The sequence below is a fragment of the Atta cephalotes genome (assembly GCF_000143395.1).
Source record: "Atta cephalotes unplaced genomic scaffold scaffold00022, whole genome shotgun sequence".
NCBI lineage: Eukaryota > Metazoa > Arthropoda > Insecta > Hymenoptera > Formicidae > Atta > Atta cephalotes.
This window is the reverse complement of record NW_012130086.1, coordinates 2,188,985-2,206,432: the sequence shown is the minus strand read 5'-3', so window position 1 is coordinate 2,206,432 and position 17,448 is coordinate 2,188,985. Positions and strand designations below refer to the sequence as shown.

At 31.8% G+C, this 17,448-nt stretch overlaps 1 protein-coding gene across 1 annotated transcript in view; it reads right to left on the bottom strand.

Annotated features, from left to right (window-relative positions):
• Positions 1-17,203, bottom strand: part of LOC105619565 (protein FAM13B) — a 38,672-nt gene extending 21,469 nt beyond the window's left edge. Inside the window, exons 1-4 of the mRNA XM_012201082.1 lie at positions 17,075-17,203; positions 15,870-16,007; positions 14,589-14,970; positions 13,510-13,753 (exon numbers count right to left, since the gene is read on the bottom strand). Of these exons, the coding sequence (XP_012056472.1) occupies positions 13,510-13,753; positions 14,589-14,970; positions 15,870-16,007; positions 17,075-17,203 (893 nt within the window). The remainder of the gene's footprint in view (positions 1-13,509; positions 13,754-14,588; positions 14,971-15,869; positions 16,008-17,074) is intronic.
• Between the last annotated feature and the right edge of the window lie 245 nt (positions 17,204-17,448).

The following is a 17,448-nucleotide window of genomic DNA, read 5'->3' as shown; positions in this document are numbered from 1 at the left end:
ATAATAATAATATATATATATATATATATATATATATATATATATATATAGAGTGATTAAAAAATAATATCACTTTAAAACTGGTTAAATGTAAAAGTTCATTTAGAAGAGAAGTAATTATAAGAGAATTAAAGGTTTACCCTACACGGAGAGAATCTTTCTTAGAATTTATCCTGAAAATATAATAGTCATAGGACAACATTGTATTTTGAAGAATTATTTTAATGTAAATTTCTCTCATTCATTAATAAAACTAAAATAAAGTATAAAATAAGTTTGATTAATTTTACTGCAGCGTATGGTAAAAATCTTCAAAATATTGTATTGCATCACAACTACCATATTTTTCAGGGTAAATTTTAAAAGAAAATTCTTTCCATGTAAATATATCAAATTGTATAATTATGAACTTGTTTTGAACTTGAAGTGAGGAGGGGAAGATACAGTTCATAAAGAATACAAAAGAATTGTTTCAGAAATGTGTCGAATAAAAAAATTCTGCCAAAAAAAAACTCTACCAGTTTGAAAATATAGGAAAATATAATTTGGAATCTTTCTCCCATACTGCGGAAATCTCTTGTAAGTTGTAAGTATAGCAAATATCAAGGTATGTAATAATATATGTACATGGGAAAAAATTGTTAAAACAACTAAAAACTTCATTATATCATAAATCAGTAAATCTACAATTACAATATACGGACAATCAGTTTCTATGTTAAAATGGCAAAATTATACAGCTGAATGAAATTGAGATTATCATATTTGATATAATCATCATATTTGATGTAAAGTTTAGTAAATTTATTAATGCAGCAAAGATAACTTTCTATAAAAATCAATCCAATATATATAGATTAAATTTTTTAACAAAACATGCTAACGCGTATTTTTGCTGCTATAATGAAGATAACTTGTTACATTAGCAATTTTCATTGTAGCAAAGAATTAGCTGAATTAGCATAGATAATTGCTTACAGATAATTTCTTTGTTAAATCATCAAATCTTTTTAATTATAGATGTTGAACTTACACAATAAGTATAGCTTTGCTAAATCATTTAATCTTTTTTTGTAATTATACATGTAAAATAATTATAAGCATATATTTTATTTTGTAAGAGTATTATACTTCAAGTAAGAATTTGTAAGTTTTAATCCTGTTCTCAGATCGCATGGTTATTAAGAAATAAATTTGACAGGAAAAATTTCCATCAAGTCATCAATTAACTCACCTCGTCAATTATCGTCTATTTCTCGATGTTATTCAATAGAGACATTTATTATCGATATTATCGTCGACGTAGGAAGTTGGCTGTTATAAACTTCATAAAAATCCGCGGAGTAACAATGATCATTCAAGTGTCACTATAATTAGACTCACAATCTATTTTTGCAGTACAAGGTATTTTCTTGGAAATATCGACATCAGTTGATGGACGACTGATTAAGCTATGATCTCGAGACATAAAATGCCGCTATCAGTCCGATAAGTTACAAGACGTGTCTCATACTGAGTGATGTAATTAATGCCGCGGCAGTAATATACTCCGCGCGATAACCTTGAGATTAGTAATTGTGAAAACATTCATCGGGTTCCCAAAAGTATATTGCCTTATCAGCAACGCAGATTACTTTTCTGGATAATTTTCTCGCAAATCGGTACATCGACTGTGTGCGATTTACATACGCTCTTCTTTATTATACTTCCCTCTCTTTCCTTTTCTCCAGAGTAACTTATCTCACTTCCATCAATCAATAGCGAATCAAGATAATCTGATAAAAACTACTCGCAACTTCTTTGATTCTCTCAGACCTTCAATCTTATACGTTTCATTTCTTTTTAAGTTAATAGAATTACTATGTTTTTTTAACTTACAACATCAAACGTAGTATTTTTATACTAGATCTTGTGAGTTTCGAGGACACGCGTTTTCAATAGATATGAAAATATAAGAAAGAAAACGAAGTTGGCAAAAAGAAGGGTCCGAGTACTGTTGACTCACATAAAGTATGAAAAGTAATTTATACGATAAAATAAATACGTAAAAAGGAACGTAAATAAAAATTTGAATGCTTGGTAATCTCTCATGTCTATTCTGACTTTTGCGAAAATAATTTCATCTGAAGAGCCTCTAAATGAGAAGATTGCGAGGAATGTGAAAATTTTACTGTCAATATTTTGCGCGCGTGCATTATTTGCATTATATTCGGTGAGAATCGGATATTTCGAGTTCTGATGCAAAAAGATGAAGAGGCGCATCATAAAATGTCACGTTGCTAACAAGGTGACTTGTACTGTTTTTAGCTCGTCAAAACCGGAAAGGAGCAGTTTTAAATGAAGGTTCTCAATAAATTTTCCGATGTTTGTGTGTCTTCTGCTTTATTTTCTCTCGTATCAGTCAGCATCTTATCGATTCATATCAATAGAATCAGCATCTTGACCCTCCAAACGTTCTATTTCCGGATCAGGAGCTATTTCTTCGAAGTTTATATGATCATTTAATTCATGACGGCTATCATAAGTGTAATAAAGTCGTTCCTACGTCAGAAACATAAGGTGTTTGCCATTATGCGATCGACATTGGCTTTTTATATCAGTACTACGTAAATAATAATTTATAAGAATAGCTCATTAAATATCCCTAAATACAACAAAGTATCTATTTAAAGATCAACATTCGAAATGTTAAGGTAAATTTTACTTTATTTGCAGCTTTATATTTAAATATTAAACTCTATGAATTAAAATTATATCATAAATGCAAAAGCATAAATTTTTATTTATGCCATATTTCTAATTATCTCATTATTAAATTAAAAATTAGAGAATTTTTCAATAAAATAGTTGTATTATTAACAAAATTTTTACCAATACTAAATTCATATTGGCATTCAAATCTTAATTGAATTGTTCTAAAATCAGTAAATTAATTAAAATTTTCTAATTAATTTTCTTTGTAATTTTCTTTATAGGTAAATTTTTGAGTTTTTTTTCTGAATAACAGATATCTTTAATTTTTTATCAAATTGTCTCGGCTTATCAAATCGTTCGGTTGTTCAATCAAAGCTAATTCTACAGTTACGCAATAAGCTATAATTGAGTAATTTAAACTCATCTCTACCACTCGTCGATTTTCTACGCTAGAGAAATTATTGATTGAGCGAAGATAAAATGCAAAAAAATTCTTTCAAGAGAATGTCTGACCATGATGACGAAATAGGAAGACGCGTTTCTTTGTGGCGGAGCCGCTACGGAATTATGGCGTGGAATGTGGCCGGAGACCGTCGATGCTTAAAATGAAGTCCTGGTCTGCTGCCAGGATCATATTCACGAAGTCGTGCGCGAGAAAGAGAGATTCCGATGAACTCTTCTCACATTGAAAACTAAAGAAAACTGCGCAGTTTTCTATCTACCCAAAGGTAATCCTAGAACATTATGCCAGTGTCATCAAGTATCATCACAGTTTCTAATTTAACAGTTAATAAAAATCTTTGCATTATCGAAAAAAGAAAGAAAATATTAATGTCTCACATATTTAAAATAATTTAGAATAGTTTGCCTAGCCAATATCTTTTTATTTCTAGACTTCGTAAAAATGTTAAAACGGATTCTCTAAATAAATGAAAAAATATTTAGAGCGAATAAAGACGATATGAGCGTAGTTTATTTTTGTTGTCGATCAACGTTTATGCGTTTATGCGTTTAGCTATTGTATTATGTAAGATCGATAAGCATTGCATTAATTTTCAGATACGCAATTAAATCTATTGATATCGCAAGTTTCGTGCAAAACTCGCAAAACTATGTGTGCAAAAATTCTCGACAACTATTCCTTATTAATATCATCTGTCTGATATACTTATTAACTGTTTATTATATTATAAACTTTGCAGTTTGCATATATTAAAATTAAATCTCATCGATAATTCCTGGCGTACATAATTGTGAACTTTTCGCGGACAGAAGCAACGTCAATATTGCGATGAGGAAGAAAAATATTTTTGAAAGTCGAGAGATGAACGTATTTTTTACGGACATAACTCTATAAAATAATTTCGCTATTAACATTGCCACCGATAATACATACAGCTTTTACAAACCGATGCAACGTAGGTATCTTTTTACTAATATTTGCACTCTAACCTTCAACAAATTACTATTTTTTTCAGCATTGCAGATTATTCAAAGAGATTTTATTTAAATAAAAATTTTTATTTTGTTTGATAATTCTTTTACAAATATTTTTTAATTTATTTTATAAATTCCAAAAAAATGTATATGATAAATGTCACCAAGATAATTTTAATTTTACGTTACAAAAAAAAATTTTGATTTAAATTTTTGTTAGTCAGACGTTTAAATTTCATATAATGGCAAAAGTATATGAATTTAATTTCATTATGCAGGATTTTGTAAGATCAACAAAATCCATTCGTTACATCTGCTTTAAATTAATCGACGAATTGACGTGAATGACGTGCGGAAAATTCATGATATCGCGTGCCGTCGACGAGTTCGTTACTCTGATCTCTGGGATCGTGCGCTTAATCGATCCGTGGCTTCTGATTGTAATCGGCAGCTTTATCCGATCCGGGTATATCGTGTGTCGCGGCATTGTTACTAATCGAATTGGCTCAGAGAGAAATCCGAGTGCATCATGTTTTGCTCACACGCTCGCGCGTACATATGTAATAAAACGCGTCGCGAGTTCCGCAGACGCTAATAATTTCGGATTTTTTATCACTGCCTTTTATTTCCACAACGCTTGGTTGTCATATGCGTCAAGTGCAAAATAAATTCGCGTTAAAACTGAAAATGATTTTGTATTTAACCATTTCTAATACATAAAAGGCGTCTGGAGCGCGTTTCTACTGCAACCTGTTTTATTTTTCATGACAATCCCGTCATAACTCATTCAAAAATAGGTGTCGAAGTTATCCTATGCATAAGTTATTCATTATCTTATCGAGAAATATTATCTCTCGTTGTGATGTTTATTTTATTGTATCCTTATCTAGACTGCATTGCGCCAACGAGAAAGTTTAACTATATTTTACCACGAGGAATTCTTACATAACTTGATAAATGACGCAACAGAGAAGATGGAAACAAAGAGAAAAATCTTTCTCCTAAAAAATTTATGGATGTAACAAATCTATAGACATTTGTAATAAACCTTGACAATTATATATAAGAGTTTAAAGAATCGAATATTGATTTCGTCTACGTGCGGCCGGGCGGAACTCACTTGTGAGATTTATTCTTTTTTTTTTTTCATAATCAATTGCGCGAAATTTCAAGAGAAGAAAAAATTCAAGTCAATACAAATTTCATACAACAGCAATATGTTACACATTCTTTGCATATATCTATGCATTTTAAAATTTAATTAATTTTAAAAAATGCAACATATGTATTACGTTGCAGAAATATTTTTTGTGTTATGTATTTTACATAAAATACGAATATACTCGTTCTTTATACAAAAATATTTTTTGTATTTTAATTAAAAATAATAATAATAATCGATTCAAGGCTTTGTATTTTAATGTATAATTATTGAGAAAAAGCTATATATAAAGATGCAAAATTAATAAAAAAAAAAATCTTACGCTGACATATTGTCCGTGAAATAATTGTCTTATACTATCAAAGATCTCGATAGTATAAGAGATATATATACGAATGTTCTTTTATAATACTTGCCAAATTAAGATTGAAGAAGTTGCTACAGTATCTTAGGATTCAAAAGAGATGTCAGGGACAACAATACTAGAAAATAGAAGGTCACTTGAGCAACACGTGAACGGAATTTAATCGTATGTCTTCCGTTGCGATCGAACACGTGCGATTGCAATGTTAGACGATACAGTTTGCGTCGTACTTACTAATAAGAGTGATATGACGTCAGTAAGACTGATAGATTTGGCGCCTATTAATCAAAAGTAGTTAATGAACTATGTATAACCTACGAATTCTCAGAAGTGCAATTTCTCTTAGAGATCAGAGTCTATCATTTCTTCTAAATCTCACAGATATTTTGTTAAAAGTTTCCGCAATTATTTTTAATTTAAGCAAATTTAAAATTTTTTATTCATGATTTATGAAATTAAATTGTTAATTATTTTAATAAGTCTTCAAATTTTATATTTTGTAATAATTTATTTACACCGAAGGAAATTTTTAGATATAAATCTTTATATAGATTTTAATCAAAATTGCGTCTTATTTTGTTACAGCTTTATTAATGGCGCTTATCGTCGAGAAATTCGATTGGTCTCGCCATCTCACTGTCGATACAAATAGTGTATTCATATTGCATCGAGTGTATAATCAATGCGATACGTATCGATCAGATGCGATTGGGAGGATGGTTTTGGAGCTTGTTCAAAGCAATTGATTGAGGATAGATAAAGCGAGCACGGAATTGTCCATCATACTGTGGAATATTCACGGTATATCAGCTCAATTGTGCTTGCATACATTAGTCTGTAAATTGCGAAAAGAAACTCCAATTCGGTTAAAAAATCTTTTATCAGGTGAGTCTCTCATTGAAAGAACCTGTTCCAACCGGTTTCCGCGGCTGTACTAGAGTTTCTGTATTGCGTTTTTGTTTCGTTTACGCGAAGCTTTAAATAACGATCGTTTCATTATCATTTTCATTTTTATTTTCGTAAAATTTTTTCTTGATATTTTTACGCATATAAATCTTACATTTGTTAAAATACAAATATTTTTTTTTTAATTTCCCAAGATCATCTAAAACGTTGAATTTTGTATAGTTAAAATTGTTGAGAATTTTTTCGTTATTACTACATGTGCTTTTAACAGCCTTTATTCCTTTATGTAAACTTTATACGCTCCTTCAATCCTTTTTTTCAACGCTTTGAATAAAAAAGCGAATTTCTTGGAGCACGATACAATTAAAATCGTGATAACATAATGACGTTCTGTAATTTTTTATATGCACTCGCAAGTCCCATGATTAGTTAATTGGAACTTTATATATCGTCTCTGAAAAACCATCTCTGAAAAAGTTGAAGAGATTTTTGGACAGAGACCAAGTGCACATGGCGCAGGGAGCGTGAAATATTCATGCACATGATGCACTATTCATGGACGCTGCTCGTCCTCGGCGTCGACGGTGTCGGCGGTGATGATGCAAGATCTATGGAAACGCATGACCGTGCATAACACCGATTACCTTAAGCCAATACCCCAAAACGAGGTCTCCATCGATCGAGAACACGCAATATCTCATAGATCTCTCTCTCTCTCTCTCTCTCTTCGGCAACTTACCTGCTCGCTGGCAGGTTCACTTTATCATCGCTATTTCCATTGCGAGATGCAGTGTCACAACTAATGGCTACTTAAGATAGAATTTTTATTCAACTTACCTATAATTAATATATCACTCCTCATTTTATCATCGTTAATATAAGTGACATAAAAGTTCTCTCTCTTGCAATGTCTTGTTTAATCAATTTATTCGATTTAATCTTATGGATTTATCGGTAGCATAATTCATGCAACTACATGTAACAAATCTTTCATGCGTGAATTAATCCGTTTATCATTTATGTATTTTTTATAATTCCTTTATCGGATAGCAAAATGATTAAACGTGACGTTAATTTCCGTCTGTCGTGTATTGGCAGATTTAATCTATAATAAAATTCAACGACGATAATTTATCGTCTACCTACGCTTGTACGATATAATAAGCAGATTTATAAATTGCTTTCCTCCAAAATCTATTCTTTATAGTTTTATAAGGTCAATTCTAAACAAAATCATAAGACTCGTAACTTATTCTCGTAAGATTTGTAAGAGAACTGACTTGTAAAAAAAGACTGGAATGCTTATAACTTTATGCAATATTTTTACAGACAGCATCTTGCTAGTGTAATGAGCTTTCTACAATAAGACGGTAATAATAGATCAAAAGTCAGAAATGAGTTGCAATATGTCATAAAGCAATAACAAGCCAGTAATAAGTGAGTACATGGAGATAGCCAAATTCTTACAATTTAAAACTTAGATTACGTTATGACTGAACAATCATATAATTTATTGTTATTAGTCCTGAGAACTGCCACCTTTCTGATTGACTAAAATATTGTGATAAAACGATCTAATATGATTTTCTAGATGTAAGTTTCCTAAGATTTATTACTTGTAATTCTGACTTATCATTAGTGATATGAGTGGTGACTTATTGTAGAAAGCCTATAAGATTTATGAGAAATCGTAGATAAATGATTGTACGTCTTACGGTACGCATCAAATTACAATTCTAGTTATAAGTTCTTACAAATCTTAAACCGTGTATACACTTAGCGAACTAACAGCAAACGCAAAAAGTATATGTTATTATTTGTTACACAAGTTTAATTGCTATATGCAATGAACATCGAATCTAATTGAATACTAGTATTCGGTACAATTAAGAAAAAAAAATAAACTGCAACAACACAAACACAAATATCCGAACATTAGCATTCGTTCGCTGGATGTATACGCGGCTTTACAAGAACATTGCAATTCTGTTTAGAATTGATCCATTAATTTATCGTTTTCTTAATATGTCAGCATGTGCCAGTACAAAAGAACACACAATTAAAAATTTTAAGTCATAAGTGAGATTAATAAATACTACGAAAGTTTAATATTCATCGACGATATAATTACAGTCATTTGAATAATTCCTTGTCATTAGTAAGACTAACGATCTATTGATTGTAGAACGATGCCTTGAACGATTACAACATTGTTTCACATGCCTATCACAGTCTATTGTGTCTGATGAAGCACGCGGTATAGTTCGCCAATCTCGCGTGATAGTCTCGAGAAGCGCGATCAATCTTGGATGTTAATTTTTTTTTACTGAGAAAAAGAGCACTGTCCTCTCTTAAAAATATTTATTATCATGCTTTAGTAGCCTTTTTACGTGTCGTTCATGTGAGTAACGTGGCGATCTTTTTTCTACCGCACGACACATTTAAGTATTTTACGAGCTAAGATTAATCGCTCGCTTATAGTTTCATCTAACTACAAAGGATTCTAAATGCGTCGCTAAGCGCAAGGAGCTGAATATCATTATCAATCTTGCAAATTACTTAGTTAATATAAAAATCTTTTATAAATAAAAGAAAGAAAACGTGTGCAATGAGAACGTACATATTGCATATATTTTACATGTAGCTACTGTATATTATTATATTATTATCTATAGAGTCTCTCTATAATTATACTATTTAACTTTCAATTTATTTAGATTATTTATCTACAATAATTTAATATCTCCTATTTTATTTTATCTTTTGTCATCTTATATTCTCGAACAAAACGAAAATCTTTGAAGTAATCAATAATAATGAGATGAAATATTAATTAGAATTAAGAACAAGCGTTCGGTCAAAAAATTGACATTACCTAATTACGAAACGCTTTAATACTATTGTATTATCAATATTAAACCGTCAATATTAAATTGTGCACTATCCCTTTATATCAAGAACTTTTTTGCGTAGAAATTTATTAATAACAACAAGTAATTTTACGTCGTTCTCGATATTTTCAATACGCAGAAAAATACAGTTGTTAGAGAAAAAATTCAATACTTAATATATATTATCAGATTATTATCAAATTACAAAAGCTCAGTGCTCTGTACCTAAAAATTTGTATAAAAATATTTTTTTTTCAGATTGTTCAGATAGTAATTATAGATAAATCATAGCGATGAATTTCTTAATATAATCATAGAGTCGATAATTTCTAACTTAGAATATTAGTACAATCAATATTATCATATAGAGAGCTAATAGATATCCAAGAACAATGGAACAATAGAAAATGCTACCAGAACAATCATTATTTTTTGGAAATTAATAAAAATGCCGTGCTTCACAGACACCGTATATTTCTATCAATTTTCAATGTCGAACTCTGAAACATATTTAAATTGTAAATAGCAGAGATTCATTACTGCGAGATAAAAATTCTTTTTGAGGAAATGCAGCGAGACATGTATTAAAAAGGTGAGTGCAAACTACATTAAAATTAATGCGAATAAGAAACTGATACATTCATTAAAAAACTGCTATGTGGGAGGAAAAGAAATATATCGAACATGCATTCAAGTACGCTCGCGTCAATGACGTGCGACAAGGCCAAGGATCGCAATTCTGTATCACGTCTCAAACGTCTCAATGACGATGAGATATGTAACGACAAAATTAATCGCGTAGAAGGTCGCAAATATTCTCAAGTGCGTTTCCCACTTACGTCTGTATAATTCGACGCCAGCAATTTGCTAATGCATTTCTGTGACATTTCCACTTATTTAATAACTAATTCGCAAGCGCTTGAAATAAAAAAAATAGACACGCGTAAAAATAACTCGAGCTAACTTTAAGTTTGTTTTTTGTTGCTGCACTGGACTGCACTAAAACTTTTCTTTTCGCTTTTGCTAAATATAAAATATAAATTTATTTTTTAAATGCAAAAAGTGTACGCTCTAGTTTTCAGCTACTAAAAACATTTATAATATATATTTTATTTTTATCGAATATTTATATGTATATATCGAAATTTGAGTAAAAGAAGGTTTCATCTAAATAAGGAATATTTATACCGTTAGTCGTTTTAATATTCACAGTTAAGATAAATATTAAAAAATGTATGTATTGTCTACATTTATTATATTATTTACATCCATTTTTATTTTTATTTTTATTTCACCAAATCGTTAGGTTTTACAGATCGTTAACAGTTATAATAAAGAAGAAAAAATAGAGGCGTTGGAATTCTATATAAATATAATAATTCCAAATGTACAAGAAATAAATGCTTTACAATTTCGTGCCGCTTTCCGCGTGATCTGAATTATCGATGCTGCTTAACATGCTTTTTGCGTGATTCGGTAGCTTTTGCACGCGATGAAATCGTACTGTTTGTACGTGAAGTACTCGAGAGAGAAGTCCTTCATATCCACGTGAGAAATACGGAGTTTTTTCGCTTACATGCGCAGGAATCGAATTGAATCTGTAGATTCACCACAAGACGCAGAGCGATAACGTTTATTTATCTAATATATATATTTGCATATTTCTCTTTTATTTATCTTATCTCAATATAATCTAATCATAATTGGTTTCCGCTTAAGGCTTCTGATGACTAGCCGCCGTGAATATAAGAATTGTGATGTCATAAGAGAAACTTCAACATGTCATTTCTTGTTTACACTGTTAAATATCAAAGAAGCAATAGTAACGCAATTCCATATATAGGAGGTAAATAACATTTTATTATTTTTAATTTCTATCTACATCAAAATGTAAATCAATTTAATCCTATAGTCTATAAGTTTCAAAGTAAACATCGTCCATATTATGCACTTTAGTAGCATGTTAGTAAATAGTGAACTAAATTTAAGTCAAATTGAATACAGTTTCTTGAGTTTAAATTGTTTAACCCTATTATTTTAATCAAATTAACGACATAATCACTAAATACAAACAGTGGCGATTCATAGATTAATATAGATACCTATGATTAAAAATAACTTAAATTGGATATAATTTAACATAATAAATTTAGTAGTGTGTGACGTCACGATTATAGCGACCATCAATCAGTAAACCTTAAAGAATATATCTTAAAAAATAAAAAATACATTGAAGTATGAACTTCAGTTTAATAGCAAGCACCTTTTTTCTCTTTCATTCTTATGTAATCTGCGTCTGTTGAGGATGTACGAAAAACAAGAAATTACAAGTGCGCTTGATCTCTTCATTGAGACGTCCAAGCGATCGAGATGAAGAGATAATCGTGGTGAAGGAACAAACGGAATGCCCCGGGTTAGAAAATAATATCTAGATGTCGGCCCTTAGTCGAGAGAGAGAGTCTCTCGAGTATAACTAGAAGAGTCCAATTAGACAACCGACTGTCGAGAAGCAGACGTCCGCGGAAATTCTGCTTCGTTTGTGATTTCGAAGAGAGGAACAGTTTATCGAAATAATATAGATCCTTTAGCTGCGGGCTAAAGGGAATAAACGTTGGAAATGTGAGCAATATCGTGAAACGATATCAGACAGCGCGGCAAGAAAATCGAAATGTACGTTAAGAGAGTTACGCGCACAAACTCGACATGGTTGCGCCGTGCTTTCCGCAGAGTGTGCTTTATAATTTATCTTGCAGCAACGTCAGCGGATCCACACATTCAAATGTGTTGCTCTTGCGTAATTCACAGCACGATTAATACACGACGCGGCGACCAGATCGGATTTTCAGATGAGTAAACAGAGTCATTGTACTTTGATCGATTTATTCGGCTCGGAATGTTGAGTAACCGTAAATTGCGGCAAGTCTCGTCGATGAAATATTAAAAAAACTAAGTAGAATATTCCATGTACTATGTACTTGTAATAAATTAAATTAAAATTTCCGTATTAATTATTATAATAAATTTATTTCAAATTTTATTTCATTGTTTCTCATTAAAATTCCTTTTAATTCGGGTTAAAAATGCTTGAAATTAAGAATTTAAAAAAAATTCTCAGAACCAGAATAAATACATGTGTAATTAAGCTCAATAAAATTATATCATGTTTCATGTAATAAATATTCAAATATTTCCATTTTTGAATTTCGAGGTAATAAAAAGAATTAAAAATATTTATTTTACAAGCGAACAAATATCAGAATATGAATTCTGATCTATTAAATGAGAAATATATGATTGATTTCATTGTTATATTCTGACATAATACGCTTGTACTTTTTTTTATAATGTGATAATTTAATCTTTCCACTTTTTATCGCGTAAATAAAAAGTCATGTGAGATCTCACGTTGATAAATCCCTTTATTTTATTCACAAAAAAGACGAGCAAACCGACCGAAGGATATTGATCAACATGTGCAACGGTGCATGAACGGACCATAAAGTTAGGTATGCGAATGTAGTTAGCCGCACTTTATCGTGATTTTGTGTTAACAAGGTTTTTTGACGATTTCAAGAACGCTCGCAAAATTATCAATTTGACGCAAATAAACTTTACTGTATTTTATATAATCTTTTCTTATGCAAAAATTACGAATATTTCCTCAAAATTTTCTTTTACATCAATACAAAACTGGGCAAGTTTTTCAAAAGATTAGGAAAATAATGTTTTATAAAAAAAAAATGTAAAACTCGATCCGACGTTTATATTTTTTAAAAATTCGATTTATACAAAATATTCATTTTTTTATTATTGCGTAACATAAATTATAATCAACCATAAATTATTTTCTCTTTGAGAGCTACTTTTTCACGTTTTACGGAATATATTGTACATAGTCTTAATGATTCTAAAATAAGAAATGCAAATACATGAGACAGAATAGACATACCGCTCGTTTCCGCTGCTGGTGAAGCACGTAAGTTCCTTGCGTGAGGAACGTTATTTTGTGAGACTTCCGAGGCATTATGCTAAGAGAATCATCATATGTCACTCACCAGTCGGGAAAGAGCACTGGTGCCTCGGCGAGGATATCCCGCAGGAGGGTAGTCGCAGGCGGAACGTGAGGCAGAATGACGGGTGCAAAAACACCGCAGACTCCGGCGCTGCGTCCGTGTCGTGCCTCATAGCGACTAAGGTAAATCGTCAGGTAGCCAAGCAGATGGTAATGCGAGGATGGCAGAGTCGACAGCAGCTCCTTCGTCGAGGCGATCCACGAGTCGTGATCGTTCGCAAAGTTCTCTGTAACAGATAATTTTAATAATAAAAAGAATTAAAAAAGGCAGACCGCAGGATTTGTTGCGTGAAAAATAAGAGATTTAATAAAATTACATCGATTGTTACGTTAAATATCGCAATCAATATTACATATTTCCGCTACGAGACTGACCTTCAGATATCCAAAATCGCGGTAATAGTGAGAAAGTTCTTCCATGCATAAGTCAATCGGACCAAAGTAAGTAACAAAAACTGCTCATTAACGGTTAAAAGACCGTACGAAGGAACTTTTTGGATATACGATTCTTGTGTTGCACAATGTCGATAGTACGCACATCAAAAAATTATACAAACAATAGTTCGAAGAATAATCAAACTAAGAATACAGAATAAATAATAGTTAAAATTAATTGTTCAAAAATATTAAAAAGATTATGTCCAAAAATTAAATTAAAAAATCAAAATTATGTATATCTTATTTTTAAAGATATTTTCATTGATCCAAAAAAATAATTTTTTTTTAATACGAGCAAAAAAATATTGCTTTAAAATTAAGATTTTTTTTTCAGTGCCTCAATGACGACAGACAAATACTGACCAGATTTTTTTAAATACTGAACAGATATTGTTATTATAGATTTTATCAAGCGTCACACAAAAGTGAAATTCAATCAGAGTGGTAAGCTTGTTCAGCAAAGTTTCCCTTTAATACTAAAACATTCTATGGTAATTAAAATTTTTAAACTGAGACCACATTTGTACGTGAGGTATCCCGGAATAGACGTCTCATTGCCAATGGAGTTCTTCGTTCTCGGATCCTGAATTATTTTGTGAAATTGGTAGGATTATGGATTCTCACGAGTGTGAATGTTGAGCAGTCTGCCGACGAGGGTGGATGGTACGACCGGCTGCGGCAATTCCTTCAGATATTGACGGAGAAGGGTCGCGGCAGTCGGTGGGCACCCGGCTGCCTCTAGATCGGCGTCACCCCGCCGTTCGAAGGCCGCCCTCAGTCGCTCCGCAAGCCGAGGACTGCCGCCAGACAGACGAAACACCGCCGCGCTCTGGAAGCCGTGCACCTCGATGTAGCTGCATAACCGGTGCACCACGTACGGTACACCTGTGTCGAGATACGACTCGACCAGCTCCAGCCGGGTGCCGAAGATCCTGCTGGAGCCAGCACCGCGGCCCAACAGCGAACCCGCCAGGACGCGCTTTACACGAGCGAGACGAGACTCGTCCTGAAACAAGCGACGTTTGATAGGTCGCTTAGATCTTGCGCATTTATTAAATAATTATTATTTAATTACAATGTCATTTATATTTTATATCATATATACAATTATACAATACTTAATAATTATATATAATACAACATTGCGCATTACAATTCAATTAATTTCTAGGTAAAATCTATATCTATATAAAATTATAAAATTCTGATAGAATACATTTTGGTCTCCATATTTACTCCATATTTTTCTTAACTCATTCAAATGCCATTTTACATCTACTTTGCATGGACTTTACATTCTCTACGTCAAGGATCGAGCGATAATTCATATTTCCGACATTCGCAAGACATTTATATACGGGTCGAATAAATGATTAGTAAAGTGACAGGGAAACGAGAAAGCATATAATCGACGAACGGTCGCTAACTGTTGAAAAGGACTACCTCGACAAAGTGGAGTAACGAATAGATATAGATTCCGCATTCTTGTTCAATGCAGTAAAAGGACCGGAAAGTTTCTATAGCCGTATCTCGAATATAGAAACTGTTCTGCGTCATTGTTTATTTATTAAGACTGCAGTAACCACTACAGAAACTTTACGCAGCAATTCTTCTAATCATTTTAAAATAACAAACATAAAACGATAAAGCTTGAAGACTGAAAAAAAAAAACGCAAGTTTATCGAAATAAAAAATAATTATGTCATTATTATTCATATTAAGAAATACACAATTTCACAAAATATATACATATATTGAAATACATATGCACTTGTAATATTTTCTGGGCGCATCGGATGTTTATCAAAATGACTAATAATTATAAAAAAACATTGGAAGGAAATTTCTGACTTCTCATTAAATATCGTTAAATTGCAGTATATAAATGCCAAGAAAAGCACTTACCTTATCGTGTGTTTGACGAGAACACGTGGGGCTTGTTGAGGATCCATGATGATGGTGATGATGGTGGTGGTGATGATGATGATGTTCTTGCTGAGGGCGTCTCATCCCACTTTGTCTACACCGCGACCCGCTGCCGCACTAACAAAAGCGACGGGCAAACTTATAAGTCGCACAATATGCGACGGCATATAAAACAACGGAGATCACTTAAAGATTCATTTTTCACTCTCATTCTTATGTCTTCAATTGCGATTTATATTCGTGGTCGAATTAGGTTAGAAATATCAAATAGAAAACTCTTTCTAAATACAAAGATTTTACATACATAAAATATATACATAACATATAAAGAATATTTTACATGCTAGAGAGGGCTAATAGAAAATTTCGAATGATATAATATCGAAAAATTCAATACCAATTGTTTGCATATCGAAGGATAATGAATATAAATTAAAATAAATACAAATCTTTTTCAGAAGTAAAAGTGGATTGTAAAAATGACGAAAAAAATTACTGATCCTTTTTTAGATTAGTATGTTTTATCGATCTAATGCGTGATAACTGCCGTACACGATCGTACTGAAGAAACACAGAAACGTCAGTATATCGACATTGGCGGAACAATCGTGGGGGTAATTTCAATATTTTCGCAAGCGCGCGATCGATAAGCGCGTGATGAGAAATGCGCATTTCATAACACAGGAAAAGCTCCACTTAAATAGATCGATGAATTGTAAATGTTATTATTCCTCGTTTTTATTCCTTTATCAATAACTATCATAAAAAATAAATGATTAACTATTAATGAATATTTGTAATGAATATTTCCGTAATAAATACATATCTATTAATTATTCTTAGTATTTTCTTTTTTTAAATATAATATCTTTATAATACTTGTGTCAAAAAGAATTAATAATTCTCCTCCTTTAATTGATAATTCTCTTTAATTAGAATGTTCTACTTTGCTTTAATTATTATTGCAAAGTGTTGTATTTATAACGCGATTCTTTCGGGGCGTATTATATTTCAATTTGCAAAATCTAAAGAAATTATTCATCGAAAGTCCTTGACAATTGCCGGTTTTTCTTAAATAGATAAATTTTTCTGCGACGTAAATTTCCAGCGATACAAAGTATGTTATTGAAAATAACCCGCCGACCGTTGCACCGATAACCGATAACCGCGGTTGATCAATTTACCTTGTCATTCCTTTTTGCGTGAGAGAAAGATGCGCAGTTTCGAAAGGCGATTACGAGACGGTTAATGATTGCTGATGATGCTCGCGCGCGACTGAGACGAGGAAATTTCACGTGAAACAGATTACTCATGTACCAAAATTGTGCCAAAATTTCATGATTACGTAACCGAAGAGGCAGACGCATAGAGGCTCTTGCGTGTGCGCGACATAAATGTGCGGCTTTTAATCCATTAATCACCTACATACCGAATTTGTGACGCAAAATGGAAAATTACTGTAGTGTCGGTTTTTAACCGCGCCACACATTTTGAATATTTGCCATCAGAAAACAGATGCATCTATATAGAGTTCTTTGATAAAGATACGAAATATCAT